General features: G+C 34.1%; 2 protein-coding genes and 1 pseudogene across 6 annotated transcripts in view; 2 read left to right on the top strand and 1 right to left on the bottom strand.

Annotated features, from left to right (window-relative positions):
• The window catches only part of LOC130046538 (uncharacterized), a 248,343-nt gene that overhangs the window by 116,932 nt on the left and 108,660 nt on the right, over positions 1-22,751 (top strand). The window lies entirely within an intron of this gene.
• On the top strand, positions 1,927-3,357 carry LOC125666485 (uncharacterized; annotated as a pseudogene).
• On the bottom strand, positions 3,351-13,703 carry LOC125682405 (uncharacterized). The gene is made up of 12 exons (XM_056144038.1): positions 13,289-13,703; positions 12,777-12,917; positions 12,169-12,249; positions 11,398-11,460; positions 11,168-11,251; positions 10,172-10,478; positions 8,476-8,758; positions 8,141-8,377; positions 7,534-7,715; positions 6,620-6,837; positions 5,855-6,019; positions 3,351-5,660 (listed from the first exon to the last, which is right to left on the bottom strand). Exons 1-12 carry the CDS (start codon positions 13,489-13,491, stop codon positions 5,402-5,404), a joined length of 2,223 nt encoding a protein of 740 aa, XP_056000013.1. The 5' UTR covers positions 13,492-13,703; the 3' UTR covers positions 3,351-5,401.

Here is a 22,751-nt window from a genome sequence, read left to right as displayed (position 1 = left end):
TTATTATTTGATCACTCTGAAAGTTAGAGGAATTGTTAATTTCAAAAATCAATATACATATAGATATATATAGGATTCCGGTCCGTTCCGCTAAATACCAATATCTGTGTGGATATTAGTACTTAACGGAACGGAACGAAACATCGAAATGGAAGTGTTATATTCTACCCCTACAATTAATCTTTTGCTATTCAATTATGCTCTTTCATTTTAATCGTACAGAATCTTAAGACACCGAATTATCTTCCTTTTTTTTCCTGTGGGGGTGGAGGGTGGGGGTCGAAATAACTGCTTTCACACACATGAATGTGTTTTTGAACATGCCTGAAATTTTTGATTGCAATTTGTTTCGGTTTTGAAGACGCATTTTCACACGTGTTCAATCGCATCTTAAATCACCGAATTATCTCTTTTCTTTTGTGTTTGTTTTTTCGGGGGGGGGGGGGGTTCTTTTCTAAATTAATGCCACGTTATTTTCTCCTGTTTTTGTTGAAGCTTTCTTTTTCATCGGTTTATTATTTGATCACTCTGAAAGTCAGAGGAATTGTTAATTTCAAAAATCAATATGCATATATATATCATTAACGGAACGGAACGAAACATCGAAATGGAAGTGTTATTCTACATCTACAATTAGTCTCTTGTTATTCAATTATGCTCATTCTTTTTAATCGTACAGAATCTTAAGACACCGAATTATCTATTTTTTCCTATGGGGGTGGGGATTGAAATAACTGCTTTCACACAAATGCATATGTTTTTGAACATGCCTGAGATTTTTGATTGCAGTTTGTTTCGGTTTTGAAGACGCATTTTCACACGTGTTCAAGGGTTTAAGACACCGAATTCCCCTTTTTTTTTTCGGGGGGGGGGGGGGGTCTTTTTGTAAATGAAGACCACATTATTTTCTCCTGACATAACTGATGGATCATCTTTTTTGTACAAAAAGTGATAAATTTTCCATCATTTTTTAAAAGTACAATCATCGAAGAATTTATTAGGTAACACGTCTTACAATTGACATCACTGTATAAAGAGAAATTCCCACCAAGGATTTGCCCTGGACCCACTGGGGGCCTCTAGGCGGTCCCAGCCTCCTGTCTCATAAATTTGCGCCCCCCTCCACCCCTCCCTCCAACCGCAATTCCTGGATCCGCCCCTGGTACTAATATATAAAATTCAATAACAAAATAAAGGGGAGGTGATCATGATGGTTAAGAAGCATTGCTACCACTTAAAGCACTCTTTGAAAACGGAATTAAAAATGACAAACGAATTTAAAACGATTACTGCTAAGGGTTTAATGACTGACCAAAAAAAAATAACATAGTTTTCATCAACAACAACAACAACACCCCCCCCCCCCCAAATCTATTTGATGAATGTTTAAAATAATGATAATCAGTGTATGAAAATTAATGTCGGATGATATGAACTTACAAGGGTTTTTAAACACCTTCTCACCCTAACTATTTTAATTTAGATTTTTATCTGACATTGATCATCTTTACCTCTACCCTAAAAGAGTTCAACCTCTCTCTTTCTCTCTCTCTCTCTCTCTCTCTCTCTATATATATATATATATATATATATCTTACATAAAAAGCAAGGGGAGAGTTGCAACCCCCTTCTACACCCATCAATACAGACCCGATCTCGTTAAGAGCAAAGAAAACGTCTTCCATCCGATTTTGAAATGATTTGAAAAGTTCCCTACGTTATTCCAAATAAATCACTAGTTATGTAACCAATTGTTAGATGGTGATAACATACTTTTGATCCCTCCTTGCCCCTTATTTAAAGGGGCATGGACACGATTTTAGCTGGAAATTTCGAAATTGTATTTTTTCAATTTTATTGTTTAAAAAGCCTAACTGAAGTATTTCTAAAGGTCATCCAAAATTTTAAAGGCCCACTATGACTCAAAATCATGTTTTTTTTTTATTTGTTTTACAATGGAAAAAGATAGAGCTATGGAAAACTAAACTCTACTGAATATTTTAGACATTCAATGCGACCCCTACCACAGTGTAAAGGCCGTTTAAAGATCATCCGGAAATAAAATTGTTTTACGAATCGCTTCGCTTTTTACCATATCTGTTTGTATCACGTGATAGAGAGTGGCAGGTACTTGTGCTAGGAAACATTGTCAGATAAAGAAGAAACGCTAATTACTGCAGTCAAGAAAAATGGAATCCGAGGTAAGGTTATTGAAATTCTTTGAACAGGTTAATAATATCAATGTTTACTTCATGAAAATTGATAATACACCAAATGTTTTCTCCGATTTAGGATGTTTCGAACTAGTGGGGTCCACGACGGGTTCGACATTTTCGCGGGAAATGTTTCTGAAAAAATTGCGTATATTTACCAACAACACTTAAATATTTAAATAATGTATTTTTACAAATTCTCACAGGTCTCAGAAAGCGAATCGGATACCGGTAGTAGTTCACCGCCGCAACCAGTTGCGCCAAGGGGACGTGGTAGGCCACGGAAACTTCGTAGAGGTAGAGGACGGCCCAGAATGCAAAGAGAGCCAGACGTTGCACTCGGGGCTCATCCCCGAGCACCAACCAAGCGGGGACGAAGGAGGGTCCAGCCACCAGTAGAGATGGCAGCAACAGCCTTAGCAGAGAGAAGGAGAGATATTGAGGTACAAGAATAATTTTTAATGCAAATGTTGTATAAGTTGAAATTTTCTACAATCGTTTTGAAGCGTGTTTGAAATTTTGTTTCTATACATCTCTGTAGAGTAAAGTAGATGCACTATCACCTGATGAGATGAGGGACACCCTTAAAAGAGTTGTGAGGGAAAACCCAGAGTACTTGTTCAGTATTTTGGAGCCTGAACAAAGATTTCAACCTTCTGGGGGTGGAACAGTACAACCATCATGGTGCATCTGCTCTCATTGTAGAGACATGCCAACTCCTAGGGAGAAAGTCTGCTGCCAAAGAAATCCTGATAACTGTATTTCTAGATTGCCGGTACGTTTTAGGCACTCTGGTTGACATTAATTTTACTATTGTGTACCATATATTTTAGTAATTATATTTTTGTAACAATTCCGTTGCATGTGTATATTTTAGGATTTCGGGGTGCTCATTTTAGACGAGGCAGTTCTTGCATTGGCAAGACTCTACCGCCAAGATATTTTGGCAATGCCAGAAGATGTAGATAGAAACAGAGCAATCGCCACACGGGATATCGCCAATTTGTACTTTGGCATCATGGGAAATTGGGAGCTGGAGATAGACGTGTAATTCCTAGCTGTTGTGTGTGGCGTATCAGAGACAAATTTCCTGACCCTCATGGACATTACATTGGTTTCAAAGATAACAGATTGCAATAAAATATAAATTATTTATTACTTGTACCAAAACCTGATTAAACTTTCTGGATATTGAGTATCAACACAAAATGATATGCATCAAGTTGTTTGTAAACTTCATCAAATAGAGGGGAAACATATCTTGACCAATACATTGTAAAATGCCAAGATCTCGAATTACAGTACAATTGTAATAAATGTATGTCATTGTTATCCAGAACCTGTGTAATCCAAATTAACCAAAATTTAGTCTTGTATATATCTTTGTTTTTGAGCAACATATGGAGAAAATATATTTACATTCTCCATTTGAACAGACTGTCACGTTATACCGTAATTTGAAATCTTGCACGACAACTTGGAACATGTCAAGTTCAAGACATGAATTTTTAACCAGACTCAGAAATCTTCTGCAATGCTTGCTGAACACATTTTGATGGACAATCTTTCAGACTTTTTCAAGATGTCAATTAAAGTCTCTAAAACTTGAGGTCAATATTAAGTAAAGTTGGCAAAAATGATTTGCGTCTACCATGTTATACATAATGTAGCCAACATTTAACAAACCAGAATTGCTCCTAAAATTTCAAGAGCATCAGGATGCCTCAATTCATTAAAGGATTGAATTGCCTTCAGCCAAGGCATTTTCATATACATTGCTGACCTACAATGTTTTATGTTGACTAAAAATATAGTTGTATACCAACATTAGTTTTTCATTTCATATAACGAAAAGTTTGTGTGTGTTCCAAAATCATGATTTAATACAAAATCCTATAAAATGTAAATACACAATCTTGCTAATACCTGTGCACAATTCTACATGGCCGTTGGAACTGCAATTACATAATTTACTCTGAATGGATAAAAAGTCTGGAAAACTGTTTGACCCACTTTTATCCCTAATGTAGGTTATGGTGCACCAATCCAACTGAACTTATCCCCCCCAAGAGGAAGCATATGACTAAATTTCAGGGCAATAACAACATGGTTTATACTATGACGGAGACCTAGAGAAACAATAGGCATCCTATGTAAGGTGTACGTGTAACAAGTTTGACTGTCCTACACCCAATAGATCTGTCTGCATCCTGCCTACAAAATTTTCTTGCTATTTAATGGTATGACCTTTGACCTTCACTTGGCATGAAGAGTATGTGTACCAAGTTTAATGGTCTTAGCCCCAATAGCTCGGTCCGTATTCTGCCTGTTTTCCTATTAACTGAGACTAAGATCTTGACAAATAGGCAACTTCCTCTCTTCATGGTGATCAATTGTGACAAGCTGCAATATACTGATACTTGTGGTTCATTTTGCTGAAAAGTGCATGATTGAAGTCCAACCTCTTAGTACCACAGCCGTAGTTATATGCGTATCATATGAAAATAGTATTGAATTTGAGATCATAAGGATATTTGAATTCATCCAGTAATGGACTGACTGTCTGACAAACATGGTAATTCCAGAAATTACACACTAAGAGAATACATGAAAATCATAGACTAGCTAATAAACATGACAATATCTGGGGGGAAAAACATACACTAAAATGATATGTACACGATAATGCTAAAAATTGTAGACTATTTGATAACCAAGATAACACCTGAATTTTAATGGACTGATTGAGACTATGATATGACGTATGGCATGATGTCTTTGTAAAAACAAAGACATTTGATAAATGTTGTCAAATTTCTAACTTGATGGGGCCAAGAGAAAAAGATTTCCGAGGATGCAAGACATTGATGTTATACATAAAGAAGTAATTTGTCCTTCTAACTCCCTTGGATATATCCATAGTATTTAAGATATCGATGTTAGAAATATCAAAATTCAACTACACAAACAATTTTCCTAAAACTTTTGTTAGCATTATTTCAAATCAGTTTTCCTATAAGCACATTGTCATGGATATCATATCAGAAATTTCAATTTTAAGCACCAGTAGTCCAGTACATCAGTCTTCTGGGTTGTTTAACAAAATCAAGTATGCATAGGTGACCGTGTTTACACACTATACTAAATTATACAAATATTAACAAAGCTACATTTGCAAATGTTCACGATTAGTCTGTTGCTTGAAACCGTGACACTTTCTCCTCGAGCAACTCCGTCGTTGGCTTTGGATCAATTGGGGCAATGGTCCTGCTCAAGCGGCGTGGGTCATCAATGTCAAACACTACAGGCTGACTCATGCCTTCCTGGTCATTCAGACGGGCAGCCACCACTCTTTCCATTATGATGTCCACGTGTCTGTAGCTCTTTTCAACTTTTACTGGTGTTACACTCCAGCGGCCACTTTTTTTGTTGAATGTTCTGTGTTGCCTATTATAGAAAAAAATCAGAGGTATGATATTACATATGAATTATAAAATTTACTACACCCGCTACCAAATAATTTTGTGAAGCCCATTACACAACTTAAGACTAGGAAATAGCTTGAACCACCCCATCATTTGAATTGGAAATAATCAAATGGAACTTTTATACACGTATATAAAGTAAATTAAAATGCTTACTGCACTGTCCCATCCAAGTTTCTTTTCACCATCCTGTCCACATTGTTGTTGTAATCTAATGCAGCCAACTGGCTTCTAGCCCTGTAAACAGGTGGGGAAAAAGCAAACCTTTTGCCACAATACATTAAAATAAGATTGTTGAACGTCTCCAATTCTGCTGTACTTCTGAAAAATGAAGTAGTATCGAATTAAAAATTACAGCGTATCCAATAAAATATATTGAGAATTTAGTATTTTAATCAGATTTGTGTTTTGCAGAATACAAGTAGGAAAGTTTTGTAAAACACTAGGAAGTGCAATTTTTTCCCTGCTCTTTGGTTTAAAATTAGAAAGGGATTGATTCAGATATATTGTGCAACAAATGCATTGTTTGAATAATTTTGGTTTTGTTTGTTGTTTCAAATCATATTGAGACAGCTTCAGACATACATGAAGTGCCACATATTAATCTAAACATCTACACGACTCTCAGGACCATGAAGAATGTCCATTATCGAAAACTTTGTCATGACACAGGACCTGGGGTTATGAAAATCTGATCCAAAAACCATGAATTTCTTGCTTTTCAATGCCAAGTGCTTGGCAAAGGAACAATAACTATCATAACTACCCTTGATTTGTCTTAGGTTTAATCACCCATGGTATGTGAGGAACTCCAACCCATGACCTTGCAGTTATAAAACCAATGTTCCAACCACTGAATTACTGTATTTAGGTAACTTACAATGCTGAACAATAATCTGAAATGACTATTACAACATTTACCTGAAATTTACATAATAGGGTATCTTATTCAGAAGTATTTTGTTGAAGACAATCTCAATGAGAGCCTTGTGTGCAGGGCTGCCTTTCTCCAGCCACTCCTTCTGCTCTCCCTCCAGTGGACCATGCTGGCATTTGTTTTCCCCATAGAAGTTACTGCTATAGGACATGCTCCATTCATGTTCCCCGACAATGTGGTGAACAATACCACACCATATCTCCTGAAACACAAGGAAAATTGTTTTGTCAATTATTGTTCTAGATATATGTTTCAAAACTTTCTATATCTAAAACAAGAGGTCCACAGGACTTATCGGTCACCTGAATAATAGTGAAAAAGTATCACTACTACCACATACTATGAAATATAGACAAAATTTCATGTTCTGAATATCTAACCTAAACTCAAATGCTCAGCAACAGTATAAAACAAGATGTGTTCTTAAAACTTCACTGCCCTCTAAAGTGCACACACTGATGAAAGGCTTTAATAGGTGTTTTAACATAAAAACATCAATAGATATGACTAATTTGGACCCATCCCAAAGTCATTACCCTGGGTTGTGAAATTCCACATTTTTTGTACATCCTTTTCTGCTATTCCTAAGTATGCTTTTAGATTTTATACAGTATCAGCAAACATACACATAAATAGTATATAGTAAGTTTGGCCCCACCCTGGGATCATAACTCCTACCCCGGGGATCATGAAATTTACAATTTTGGTAGAGGCTTTCCTGCTCTACATCACTATGCATTTAGTTTTTATTGTGTGGTTCTTGAGGAAAAAATCACCACCTGCGATGAGTTGCAAAATTTAGGCCTCTGTCAGCATATACAGCCTTTGAGGGGGCCTCAGTTTTTGCAGTCTCATCCGGGGGACCACCCCAAGTAGTTGCAATGTAAAAGAAACATACCATAAAGCTATCAACATCAGTTGCCAAAGAACAAGCATGCCAAAAGTGGTTGATAATGTCACGACTCCACTCTAGGAGAGGTCGGCATTCCTTACTCTGTCCAGCAGCAACTACCTTCTTGCCTAGGTTTTTGGCAGCATGCCATATGTCATGCGAGTGCTTTATTTCTGGGAATCTGTTCTCTGAAGAAAAAAAACCCAAACCTTAAGGTAGTACTCTACATCGTCATAATGGCTGACTTCCTTTAAAAACATGGATGAAAAAATAGTTATCAGCAATATTTAACTTTTTTTCCTTTTCCATTTAAATACCTAGCCGAGTAGCTCAGTAGGTTAGAATACCACCTGCTGAACTGTAGGTCGCAGGTTCGAGTCCAGCAGGAGTTTTAAAAAATTTTCAGATTACCTTCAACTAAAATTGTATTTTTTTGACAAAATAAAGTAAATTTGAAAATTTTCAACTACAGAATATTATTGTACATATCCTCCTTTTTTCATCTACATCAAATTTCTCTGGTGTAGCACACCTCCTTAACTCAGTATCTGCAATACTGACAGGACATAGTGATTTAGTAACAAAAGTGAAATCTTTATAAAGTGGCACTTACTCATAACTGCTCCAATTTGCAAATGTGCATCGGTAATAACCTCAGCTACAACAACACCATTATCTCTTAGGTCTTCCATAGCTTTTAAAAAGCACCCCTTTTCCATATTAGTGCTCTTCTTCCCCGTCTCTCTTTTATCCATGGTGATGATGGAAATTATTTTCTTGGAGCTGTTATCCATTATGGAATATGTGCAGTACTGTGCACTATGCCCTGGACTATCATTCCTTCCATCACCTACACAATAAGTATGCTATATATATATATTCTATTTCATATTATATACTTGTATAAGGTATGTTTTTTTTAAATAAAGAAACAACTACCATACATACCAAGAGCAATAATTTCTTGTCCCTGCAAACTCTCTACTGTGCCCAGTTGTTCTTCTCTCCAGAATGTATTGATGGTTGGTATCAAGTATGTTCTCTGGATAGCTGAGAACTTTGAAATACTAGGGAAGTAAAGCTTCAAGAAATCTGCAAAAAGTTTAACTTTTGCATAATTGTTTCCAGAGGTCAGAATTGCAGAAGCGATCTGCAAGTCCCCTCCATGCAGTCTTCTATTCAGCAATGGCTGAGAACACCACTTGTGTGCCAAGTGTTTCTGGGTGCATTCCTGTAAAATAATTTTAAAAGAAGGGTAATATTCATCAGAAATAGCAAATGAAGAAAGAAACAAGAGGCCCATTGTCCACATCGTTCACCTGTGTCACCTTGGCTCAATTATTTAAAGATGTTCCCTATATATTCCCAAGTAAAAATTTGATCCCTTTTGTGGCCCTAACCTACTCCCGGGGGCCATGATTTTTACAAATTTGAATCTGCACTATGTCAGGAAGCTTTCATGTAAATGTAAGCTTTTCTGACCCAGTGGTTCTTGAGAATAAGATTTTTAACTGATCCCACACTATTTTTGCATTTTTGGAATTTTCTTCCCTTTGAAGGGGGCATGACCCTTCATTTGAATAAAATTGAAAGCGCTTCACCCAAGGATGCTTTTTGGCCAAGTTTGATTATAAATGACCCAGTGGTTCTGGAGAAGTTGACAAGAGGCCCACAGCCCTTATCGGTCACCTGAATATTAGTGAAACAGTATCACTACTTCCATGGGCTATGAAATCTAAAATCAAAAGGCCCACAGGCTTTATCGGTCACCTGAGTACTAGTGAAAAAGACAAAGAAAACTCCAAAGGGTTATGGAATCTAGAAGAAAAAAAAATTCCTGTTCTGAATATCTAAGCTAAATTCTGATATTCATCAACAGTATAAAACAAGATGTGTAAAATTACCATTTTTTTTGTACATCCTTTTCTGCTATTCCTAAGTATGCATTTAGATTTTATACAGTATCAGCAAACTTACAGATAGATACTGTTTACTAAGTTTTGCCCCAAACTGGGGTCAGAACCCCTACTCCAGGAATCATGAAATTTACACTTTTGGTAAAGGACTACCTGTTTTTTCTAAATATCCACTTAGTTTCAATTTAGTATCAATAACACTAAAGAAGATGTTATTTAATTGTTTAACACATAAACACTATATACCAAGTTTGGCCCCACCCTGGGGTCACAACCCCTACCCCGGGGATCACGAAAGTTACAATTTTGGTAGAAACCTTCCCGCTCTACATCACCATGCATTTAGTTTTTCTTACACATGTGCAGTTGTAGAGACATTTTTTTTTGAAGATTAGTCAATTTTGTACAGTTTTTGCCCTGTCCCTAGGGCCCCAGTGGTGCTGGAGTTCCGAAATTTACACTTTATGTCCCCCTTGTCCCAAAGATGCTTCAGACCAAATTTGAAAAGAATTGGAATGGTAGTTATCAAGAAGAAGTTAACAATGGTAAACGCACGACGACAACCAATTGCAATAGGTCACCTGAGTTTACTTAGGTGACCTAAAAATGTAAAACGTTTACAGACAGACGGACAACCAGAAAAGCTCACTTCAGCTTTCAGCTCAGGTGATCTAAAAACAAAATAAAATTTTAATATTTTTTAGTGTCAAAGACCATGGAATGCTTACCCAGAAAATATACAGAGCTGAGCCTATATTCCCTGTGCGCAGTGAGATAGGAGAATTGCAACCCTTCACTTTGCATTTGTAGTCGATGTGTGTATTGGCCAACTTTAACAAGCACCTCTTATACACAAGGCATGTCTCGTCTCTTGTTAATATGGGCATCTCTTCGACATTCTTAATCTTTGTGACACCAGACCCTGTCTCCTCAATTGTCTCCTGAAGACCCCCTTCTTCATCTCCTTCTACTTCCTCCACTCCAAACTCCTGCACCTCTAAACTTACTTCCTCCAAACCAAACATGTTGTTTGGTCTAAAAAAAATAAATAAATAAATTGAAATCAAAATATATTCTAAAAGTTGAAGCTTATCATAATGAACATTTTTTCACCGATACAGAATTTTACTGTTCAAATTAAGCTGAGAAAAAAAAACAAGTTAAACATGTCATGTAAAACAAAGAAGGTACATGTATTAATTTCCAATTTGCAAATAAACAATTCTTTGGTCAAACAAGAGGGCCATGGACCTAAATGGTCACCTGACTAACATAAAACAACTCTGAAATGGAAAGTTAAATCACACATGCTTTAAATGCATTTGTATTACAGACTAATACCCATTTGGGCACCGCCCTAAACCATAAAATTCACTCTACAAGCCATAAAGCCACACCAAAGCATCAAAAACCCAGACTCGGAGGCCATAAATTTCAAATTTCTGGAAAATGCAACCTTGCTTGTCATAATTCATTATTATACCCTCAGTTTAACTGCTGCTTGATGTCCCTGAGTGAAGCTGATTTGTAGAGGATGCTTCATTTTTAAAGGTTTTGACCCAACCCTTGACTTAAAGGGTATCGAAAATATTGAGTCAAACTTTCAAAAATGATCATATAGAATCAATTGAATTTCATTTCTACATATTGCAAAACTGTAGAGTTAATTAAACTCTGATGATAAATTTCTGAATCAGTTTAACATAATTATCAATTACCGGTACCTTAAAGTCACATTAAAGCTTGGCTCATACTCTTCGTCAGAATTTATGTCACTGCTGCTTTCTTCTGTTACATCTATTGTTACACTGAAAAGTTTTATAGCTCATGTGTTATTCATATCATAATGTGTATCCTTGCTAAGTATCATACTATCTGAAACATGCCATTTTTGATAATCCAGTAAGTATAATGATTGTGATAGCTAGGATATACTTGGCAAAATATTACTTACTCAAATGGATTGATGAATGAAACTTCTTTATCATCAAAGAGTTTTCTTTTCTTGTGACTTGGGCTACAATTTTAATCAAAAGACAAGTCAAGTACAAATACTGACAATATATTTTTCATTTTTATATAAATGTACTGTGTGACAGACCTAGGGTCAATTACTTTGAATGTAATGCATTAAATTACAATTACATTGGAATTTTCACCATTACAATTACCATTATTTTCATTCATATAAGTAATTAAATTACAATTACTTTGCTAAAGTAATGAATTACATTACACATTACAATGAAAAAAAAATACAAAGTAAATCTATGAACACAATTTATTTGAAGTAAACATTTAAATCAAAGTGATTGTCAATCACACTATGACTATGTATCAAGATCTGTTCTAAACAAATACTTTGCTGTTTATTCAAATACATGTAGTAATGTCACATTTTATTTCCAAAGAGGTCTAAATTAGGGGGTTAGTAATGATGTTGATATGTAATTCAAATGTATTGAAAAGTAATGATATTACTGGCATTTTTATGAAAGTAATGCATTACATTATAATTACTTGTGTTTCAAAAATGGGTGCATTACACATTACACCCCATTACTTTAAAAAAAAATGTAATGATTACAATGCATTACCATTACACATTACCATAAGTCTGCTGTGTGATTGACAACCACTGGAGAGGAAACATAAAGGTGAAGCTAGTAGGGAACTAATTGTATCAAATATAGACTACAATATAAGTCAACAAATGTTTGCATACCCAGGAGATTCCTGTTGACTGGTTACTGGTGGAGCAGAAGATTTTGCCACTTCTTGTTGCTTCTCTGTATCAGTACTCTCGCTACATAAAAATGAAGCTCTTATAAGTTACCAATCAAATGCAAGTGTTCAAAATTAACAGATGACCAATATACACATAAAATTATGGAAAATATAATTTTAAAATCTTGGTTTATGGTGAGATCAATATTTTTGGGCGAATTTGTCTAAGGACTAATGTAGTATTCACAGCCACCTCAAATGTGGATACCCCCTCCATCTAATGAAACAGTAAATATAGAATCACAAATTTACCTCAAATATGTGATTTCCCCACCTATCACCTCCCTAGGTCATTCTGTAAAGCCAGTTTTAAGATAAGTTTTTGGTTTTATATTCGTTTATTCATTGGCTAAGGGGAGGGGGGGGGGTATATGTACAAGTCTATCCACACAACAGGTACCTATAATATCTCACAAATGATTGTCTCAAAAGCTTGCAGAAAGTACAAATTGACTATGCAGAACAAGCTATGAAGGTGGTCAGTGGAGTCACATAATTTAGATTTTTTTCCGTTCTTCAGTTGCCTGTAATAATGTATACACCTACCTTAGAGCTGATGAAATTTCTGATACATCTGGGGGGAGGAGATGTAGCTTTTTCTTTAATATAGGCGTTGATATTTTTTTCTGCAATGTAAGTGACTGGTCAGCTGAGTCTGCATCCTCTGTTTCACTGTCCGTTACAAGTCTATTTGAATTGAATAGTGTCCAATACAGTAAAATGAATATTATACTTTACAAATCATAACAGAATCAAAGTAATATAATATCAACGGTGAAGACTTGTATAGGCAGTGCCTGCTGTCTAATCCTATTGTGAATTATCATAATAAAATACTGTTGAAATCTATATATCTTTGTTTTCTCAAAAATTTCCCCTTGGGGGCCCCCGAAAAGCTTGCAAACTCATAATTTGAGCACCTAAGGAGATATATGAAGTATTTTTAACACAATACTCGCAGAGGGTTTATAAATAATATTTTAAAGAATGTTTACCACCGATCGATCCAGGTTTATCCTCAAATAATAACTTTACATTTAGAAAGTTTCAAAACCAACCTGTCAAGTAGAATCTTCGCCAGTCCTGCGTGCGTTTCTCCGAGTTCTTCCTTCTTTGCTTGCCATCTTTCGTATTGATCTCCGAGATAAATCTTAGTCTTATACAAATATGATTTATTTCTTTCACTTTTCGCTCTCTTTTTGGCCGAGTCGGTAAGAATTCGCGGTCTTCCCACAGGACGCTTACCCGCTCTAGACGCCATGCTGTATTGTTTACAAGTCCTCTGCGCATGCGTGTTTTTCTGGAGGCGGAACAAACTGTAATTTGGTGCTGGACCAGACGTAAATTCTATTTTTTGATTTATTACCGGAATTATTTACTTCTAAACTTTGTAAATTTTCGAAAGTTTATATTTTCAATAATGGAAAAAAAATTGCGAGAGCCTTGTTAAAATTTTATTTATCCCTTTATGAGTCACAGTGGGCCTTTAATATCAGTTGTTGAGTTACAAGTGAGATACAGCACTAACAATTCTTCGTTATGTAAACAAGGCCTGTGCCATGTTTTTTGTTAAAATATGTGTTAATAGAAAATAGCATGTTTAAAACAAAATGATATGTGCCAAACACTGGAAACTATTTAATTGTATTCATAATTATCTTGCAAATTGAAAAAATAATGCTTTAAACAAACTTTTACTGGTATATATAGCTTATATGTAAACAGGGCACGAACCTTTTTATACATAACAAAGAATGGTGAGCTCTGTATCTCACATGTACCTCGACAACTAAGAAATACCTTAGTTAGACATTCTAAACATTAAAAATGGAAAATAAGATTTGAAAATTTTCAGCTTAAATATATATATATATATATATATATATATATATATATATATAAAGCACTAAAGAACCAACAACATTCAGTATCCAAAAACTGTCGGATCTATATTAAATAGATACAATGGTCAGGGAAAATAATTATATAAAGCACTAGAATGACCAACGACATGAACAATTGGAATTGTCAAATTTTCGGGACAACCTGTCCTTTCGTCAGGACATTATAGAGAAAACACAAAAATAATTAACAATAAGCACTAAAGCTACACTACAAAACTAGCGAAACACTTTTCCAGCGGATTACATGTTGCAGGCTTTGTTATTAACTCAAAACAGAATAACAGTCAGGGTGTCTGGTCACCGTGGTATCAGTCGGTAAAGTGTGAAATTAATTAATGGAAGAACTAACTTGGTTGATCAAAAGGTGAAACAGTTAATTCGTACATGATACCACGATGTGGTCATTCTAGTGCTTTATATATATATATATATATATATATATATATATATATATATATAATATATATATATATATATATATATATATATATATATATATATATATATTTGAGTTGAAAATTTTCAAATAGAGTTTTTCTTTGTTCTTTAGAAAAGGGATTTGATTTAGGTCACACATAAAACATATTCTATCCTCAACTGGTTCTCCTTTATATCGACCCGTTTCGATCCGCAAGGGCAGGATTCCACATCTGAACATGGATATAGTAGATCTTAATGGTTTTGGAATATCCAATGTTACGTATTTTTCTACGCTGTAGCATGATTTCAAAATGGTGTACGTTCTGAGTTTTGGAACATGCTGTAAGTCATTCAACCAATCGGTATCCATGTTTAAACGTATTTTCTCCTCTGCATGCTGTAAATTACAAGGTGTAGAGTTTTGGTAGATATGTTCAAAGTGTAGAGAGTCCATAATGTTTTTTATGTGAAAATTCCAGTTAAATTGATTATTTTGCATCCGATCCCAGAGAAACACGCGTTTTGTAAGTCGTTCATTTTATATGTATATTAAATTAGGCGATTCCAAAAGCGTAACATATCTATTCCGTGAAGACAGAATGACATAATCCATCCACATTCCCCTTGGACTGCTAACAACAGGGTAAAACGATGAATTCCGAGGAAGTATCTTAGTGCCCGGTTTTCAACCATCTCAAAGCAGTGATGTTTCTTGTATCCCCAAACTCCGCTGCCATGATCTAAGAAAGGAACAGTACAATTGGTGAATAATTTTTCGAACGTTCAAAATCTAATAGATTTAATTGCATGAATTTTCTAGATGACTGATCGAGAGCCCGGCCTCCAGATTTAGCTAACTTTTCTGCATTCTTTTTAATTCATGTTTTTCGTCGAAGATTACCCCTGGATATTTATATGACGTCTCATATTCAAGAAAAGTTTCCCTTATATGAAAATTAAAGTTCCTACGTTTTAATCTGTTTTTCCCTCAAGCGTACTACTTTGGATTTTTGCGTGTTGATTCGTAGTCGCCATTTCCTACACCAGGAGTTGACGGCGTTTAGCATGTGTTGCATATCATTTTCAGAGTCGTCAGCATATAGAAGTAGACTTAAATTATAATCGTTGATCTGAACTCCTTTGTTTAAAGATTTAAGTTTCACTGCTAGATCGTTAATAACAAGGGCAAACAATGCAGGAGATAAATTATCACCTTGTCGAACTGCAGTGTTACATCGAAACCAATCTGTGTACCCGTCATTCAACCGAACACATGACTCTGTATATGTGGATATTGTTGAACATTTTTCAGTAGACAGTAATGGAGTAATTCTCTATCAACGGTATCAAACGCTTTCTGTAAGTCCATGAACGTGACAAAGATCGAGTTGTAATTCTGGATAACGCTATTTAAAGTAAATATATGATCCAAGCATGATCTATTCTGCCGAAAACCATGTACTAAAAGTTCATTTTTTTCTATATGTCATGAGCCTGTTGTTTAAAATCGAGCTATAAATCTTTGATTCTTCACATTGCAATCTAATACCTCTGTAGTTCAATGGGATTCTAGGGTCAGAGGTTTTGTCTTTCAAAATTATTATATATATATATATTTATATATATATATATATATATATATATATATATATATATATATATATATATATATATATATTTCACGAAAATTTCGCGTTATAACGCGAAAATATTTTTTTTTCAGCCACGTAAAAGAGAATTTGGTGTCTTAAGATATAGGATTTCGGATATTTCAAAGCAAACTAGGAATTGCGAAACGGCATTTTAACGTTTTCATTTTGCAACAAACATGTTCATTAAATACTGCAGACTCAAATTCCATTGCTTTGGGGGTATTTATGTAATCACAAGTACAGAAACGAAATTAATTACGATTTTTGCAACACTATTGTATTCAACCAATATATTACGCATACAATTAAAGAACAATTGTACCAAAATAGTTGGGTAAAAGTGAATGGTAGAGATATCAACAACGATTGATTAACACAGCCGTTAATATTACACCTAGTACAATAAGGATCTGCATTCAAAATTCGTTATTTAAATGCATAACTGTATCAATATTTGTTTATGGTATAATAACAAACTATCAAATGTATTTGATTTTGAGTGTGCATTGAATTTAAGACTTTCAAGTTTTTTTTAAAGTCAAATTTCCAGTAAAAAGTAAGTTTAATGTGGGATATTTGATGAATATTATTTTTTCTCTTCTTTTTTAAAAAATTTAAAAATTAATAAATCCTCCTGGAGTTTCATTTACAAAAATGAAATCGTAGATATGTATGAAAAAAGGTAGCAGATTGTAATTTTAAACTTCTCAATAATCTTCTATGTAACAAATGTTTTCTCATGAAAATACACAAAAACGGAATCAAACATGTGTGAATTATGTAAAGAAAATGTTGAAGACAATGAACACTTGATTTATTTTTGTGAAAATATAAAGCATATTTGGGAAATAACTTCAAAGGTTGTCATATTTGACATCAAATGGAAACACATTCTTATTGGATTTCATTTTGATAACCACAGAATTGTCATTTTGAATAACGTAATTTCTACTATAGCAACTGTTATTTACAAATACAAGATATACGGGAGAATCAAAGAAATTGAAGAAAGTACCGAAAATATATACATGCATGTTAAAGCTTCTTTAAAGATGTACTCTCATATATACAAAAGGCTACGTATAGATTTCAATGATATGTTTGAAAAAATTAGTAATATATTGTGTGGTGTTACGGATATTATCCGTACCGGTTTAGATTTTATAGTACTTTAGACTCTGTTTTGTGTACATGCGGGAAGATCCCGCATTGTGTCGAAAAGAAATTATAATCTTATTTTCCAGTTGTTAGACAGTCCAAAGAGTAAGTTTTATATGCAAAATGTGTCATACTATGTACCTATCAAATACGTGAAGCCACACTTATTTTCTTGAAACCGTTTTTGCATATTTTGATGAAACATAAATTTGGAGATCGCACATGATCACGGCATTATGTAAAACCTGGATTAGATATCTTCTTTACCATTAATGTCACATGAAGTTGCATGTATTTATTAGTCAATTAAATATATTCTACTAGAAAGATTAATATGCGTACGCCAAATTATTGTCATAAATCCCTATTTTTAAATCCCTATTTTCATGAAAGTTGGAATTTTGGCATTGTGTAAATCATGGACTGGCCATTTGGTGCAACTTTGAGAATTATTGTCTAAACTTTTATTATTTGTAAGATTGATGTTTTGTGATTGTATGTTTTTGCCTCTTATTACCACTTTGTAAGATGACCTTTTACTATTGTAGTCTCTGACCCTCTGAAGTACATCTATGAATGAGGAGGCCAATAAACATCTTTGAAAATCGTTTAAGCTTGTTTGTGCACATATTGATATATATATATATATATATATATATATATATATATATATATATATATAGGGCCTATCTCAATGTTTTCTTGTTATCAAGACATGCGCCCGAATGGCTTGAATATTGTAAGGGCACTTTGAAATATGAATAAACTATTTCAGAAAAAAAAAAATATTTCTCTTCAGACACGGCCGCTAATCTCCTTTGCCTCATTATTATTATATGGGTTTTCATTTTCAATAATAAAAATGAAAGAAAATAATTGAATAACAACTTATTGCATCTGTAGCAAAACACTTTAATTTCGATGCGTTTTATTCCGTTCTGCTAAATACTAATATCCACACGGATATTGGTATTTAGCGGAATGAAACGGAACCAGACATAGCTACTTAGTTAAGATGTTTTTAACACACATAAATCTACAGTTATACCCCCTCGCAACACATTCTATAAAATGGTGTCCAAGTTACTACTTCCGATAACGCAGAAAAAGTTGAATTATTGAATGATTATCTTCCTTCAGTTTCAAATGTTGATGACAGTCGCAGAAGTCAACCTAATTTTTTCTCTTTATACAGTGATGTTCCGCAATTTATACATATTATAGAACAAGATATTTTATATAATTTCCTTTTTACCCGTTAACAAACAAAAGACCATGACTATTAAAAAATGTAAAGAGTACTACATACTCAATCAATTGTAAAACTTGTTATCTAATAAATTCTTGGATGATTGTATTTTTCCAAACTATTGGAAAATTTATCACTTTTTGTACAAAACATGATCCGTCAGTTATGTCAGGAGAAAATAATGTGGCCTTAATTTACAAAAAGCCCAGACCCCCCCCCCCCCCCGCCCCAAGCCCCAGAAAAAGAAAAGAGGGAATTCGGTGTCTTAAACACTTGAACAAGTGTGAAAATGCGTCTTCAAAACCGAAACAAATTGCAATCAAAAACATATACATTTGTTTGAAAGCAGTTATTTCCACCCCCCCACCCTCACCCCTAGGAAAAAAGAGATAATTCGGTGTCTTTAGATTCTGTACGATTAAAAAGAATGAGCATAATTGAATAGTAAGAGACTAACTGTAGGTGTAGAATAACACTTTCATTTCGATTCCGTTTCGTTCCGTTCCGTTAAGTACTAATATCCACACGGATATTGGTATTTAGCGGAACGGAACGGAATCCTATATATATCTATATATGTATATTGGTTTTTGAAATTAACAATTCCTCTGACTTTCAGAGTGATCAAATGATAAACCGATGAAAAAGAAAGCTTCAACAAAAACAGGAGAAAATACCGTGGCATTAATTTACAAAAAACCAACAACAAACAAAAACCAAAAAAAAACCCACCCCCACCCCCGATAAAAAAGAAAAGAAAAGAGAGAATTCGGTGTCTTGAGATGCGATTGAACACGTGTGAAAATGCGTCTTCAAAACCGAAACAAATTGCAATCAAAAATTTCAGGCATGTTCAAAAACACATGCATGTGTGTGAATGCAGTTATTTCCACCCCCCACCACCATAGGAAAAAGAGATAATTAGGTGTCTTCAGAATCTGTACGATTAAAAATGTGAGCATAATTGAATGTTCCATGTCGATGTTTCGTTCCGTTCCGTTAAGTACTAATATCCACACGGATATTGGTATTTAGCGGAACGGAACGGAATTCTATATATATCTATATGTATATTGATTTTTGAAATTAACAACTCCGACGACTTTCAGAGTGATCAAATAATTAACCGATGAAAAAGAAAGCTTCATCAAAAACAGGAGAAAATAACGTGGCATTAATTTACAAAAAAGAAAAAACAAACAAAAAACAAAAAACCAAAAAAAAAACAAAAAAAACCAAAAAAACACCCCCCGAAAAAAAGAAAAGAAAAGAGAGAATTCGGTGTCTTCAGATGCGATTGAACACGTGCGGAAATGCGTCTTCAAAACCGAAACAAATTGCAATCAAAAATGTCAGGCATGTTCAAAAACACATGCATGTGGGTGAATGCAGTTATTTCCACCCCCACCCCCATTGGAAAAAAGAGATAATTAGGTGTCTTCAGAATCTGTACGATTAAAAGAATGAGCATAATTGAATAACAAGAGACTAATTGTAGGTGTAGAATAACACTTCCATTTTGATGTTTCGTACCGTTTCGTTAAGTACTAATATCCACACGGATATTGGTATTTAGCGAAACGGAATGGAATCCTATATGTATCTATATGTATATTGATTTTTGAAATTAACAATTCCTCTGACTTTCAGAGTGATCAAATAATAAACTGATGAAAAAGAAAGCTTCAACAAAAACAGGAGAAAATAACGTAGCATAAATTTACACACAAAAAATCCCACCCAACCCCCGAAAAAAAAAAAAAAAGAAAAAAAAAGAGAATTCGGTGTCTTAAGATTCGATTAAAAAGAATGAGAACACTTGAATAATAACAGACTACTTGCACTTGTAGAATAACACTTGAATTTCAATGTTTCGTTCCGTTCCGTTAAATACTAATATCCACACGGATATTGGTATTTAGCGAAACGGAACGGAATCCTATACTTCTAGCAACTATTTCAACTTGTGTGTATCCTCAAAAATTTTCAGTCCCTTTCTTGTGAGCTTTTCATTTGCCATCATTATTGGAATGCAGAAAATTTTATATAGACCCCCATTATCTATTCATATATTTATCTATATGAAAATTAATTTTTGAAATTAACAATTCCTCTGACTTTCAGAGTGATCAAATAATAAACCGATGAAAAAGAAAGCTTCAACAAAAAACAGGAGAAAATAACGTGGCATTAATTTTCACATAAAAAAAACCCACCCAACCCCCCCAAAAAACACAAAAGAAAAAGAAAAGAGAGAATTCGGTGTCTTAAGATTCGATTAAAAAGGAATGAGAACACTTGAATAATAACAGACTACTTGCACTTGTAGAAATACACTTGAATTTCGATGTTTCGTTCCGTTCCGTTATATACTAATATCCACAGGAATATTGGTATTTAGCGAAACGCAACGGAATCCTATAATTCTAGCAGCTATTTCAAATTGTGTGTATCCTCGAAAATTTTCAGTCTCTTTCTTGTGAGCTTTTCATTTGCCATCATTATTGGAATGCAGAAAATTTTATTTAGACCCCGATTATCTATTCATATATTTATCTACATGTATATGAAAATTAATTTTTGATATTAACAATTTCTCTGACTTTCAGAGTGATCAAATAATAAACCGATTAAAAAGAAAGCTTCAACAAAAACAGGAGAAAATAACGTGGCATTAATTTACAAAAAAAAAAAAAAAAGCAGAAAAGAAGAGAGAATTCGGTGTGTTAAGATGTGATTGAAGACGTGTGAAAATGCATCTTCAAAACCGAAACAAATTGCAATCAAAAATTTCAGGCATGTTCAAAAACACATCCATGTGTGTGAGAGCAGTTATTTCCACCCACACCCCTTCCCCCACACCCCATAGAAAAAAAGAGATAATTCGGTGTCTTAAGATTCTGTACGATTAAAAAGAATGAGGATAATTGAATAGCAAGATACTAATTGTAGGGGTAGAATAACACTTCCATTTCGATGTTTCGTTCCGTTCCGTTAAGTACTAATATCCACACGGATATTGGTATTTAGCGGAACGGAACGGAATCCTATATATATCTATATGTATATTGATTTTTGAAATTAACAATTCCTCTGACTTTCAGAGTGATCAAATAATAAACCAATGAAAAAGAAAATTTCAACAAAAACACGAGAAAATAACGTGGCATTAATTTACCAAAAAAAAAAAAAAAAAAGCAGAAAGGAAGAGAGAATTCGGTGTGTTAAGATGTGATTGAAGACGTGTGAAAATGCATCTTCAAAACCGAAACAAATTGCAATCAAAAATTTCAGGCATGTTCAAAAACACATCCATGTGTGTGAGAGCAGTTATTTCCATCCATACCCCTTCCCCACACCCCATAGGAAAAAAGAGATAATTCGGTGTCTTAAGATTCTGTACGATTAAAAAGAATGAGGATAATTGAATAGCAAGAGACTAATTGTAGGTGTAGAATAACACTTCCATTTCGATGTTTCGTTCCGTTCCGTTAAGTACTAATATCCACACGGATATTGGTATATAGCGGAACGGAACGGAATCCTATATATATCTATATGTATATTGATTTTTGAAATTAACAATTCCTCTGACTTTCAGAGTGATCAAATAATAAACCGATGAAATGGAAAGCTTCAACAAAAACAGGAGAAAATAAAGTGGCATTAATTTACAAAAAAAAAAAAACCCCACCCACCTCCCGAAAAAAAAAACACAAAAGAAAAAGAAAAGAGAGAATTCGGTGTCTTAAGATTCGATTAAAAAGAATGAGAACACTTGAATAATAACAGACTACTTGCACTTGTAGAATAAAACTTGAATTTCGATGTTTCGTTCCGTTCCGTTAAATACTAATATCCACACGGATATTGGTATTTTGCGGAACGGAACCAGCGCAGAAAATATCCATTTTCTATCAGTAATAAATACAAGTCGAAAATTAAACATAGTTTATACATTTACTACATATATCAACGTAGAAGTAAAGCTCAGATGATTGAACACAATTGTATATTTAAAAAAATAAAACTTTAAAGCCTGGTATTCTCTTTTACAACTCTTTACTTTTCATAGGCCAGCATCAGTGGACACAATTATGTATATAACTAGAAGTTTAAAGTCCAATATTTTATTTAC

Source organism: Ostrea edulis, chromosome 7 (genome assembly GCF_947568905.1).
Source record: "Ostrea edulis chromosome 7, xbOstEdul1.1, whole genome shotgun sequence".
NCBI classification, from domain to species: domain Eukaryota; kingdom Metazoa; phylum Mollusca; class Bivalvia; order Ostreida; family Ostreidae; genus Ostrea; species Ostrea edulis.
This window is presented reverse-complemented; position numbering and strand designations above follow the sequence as displayed.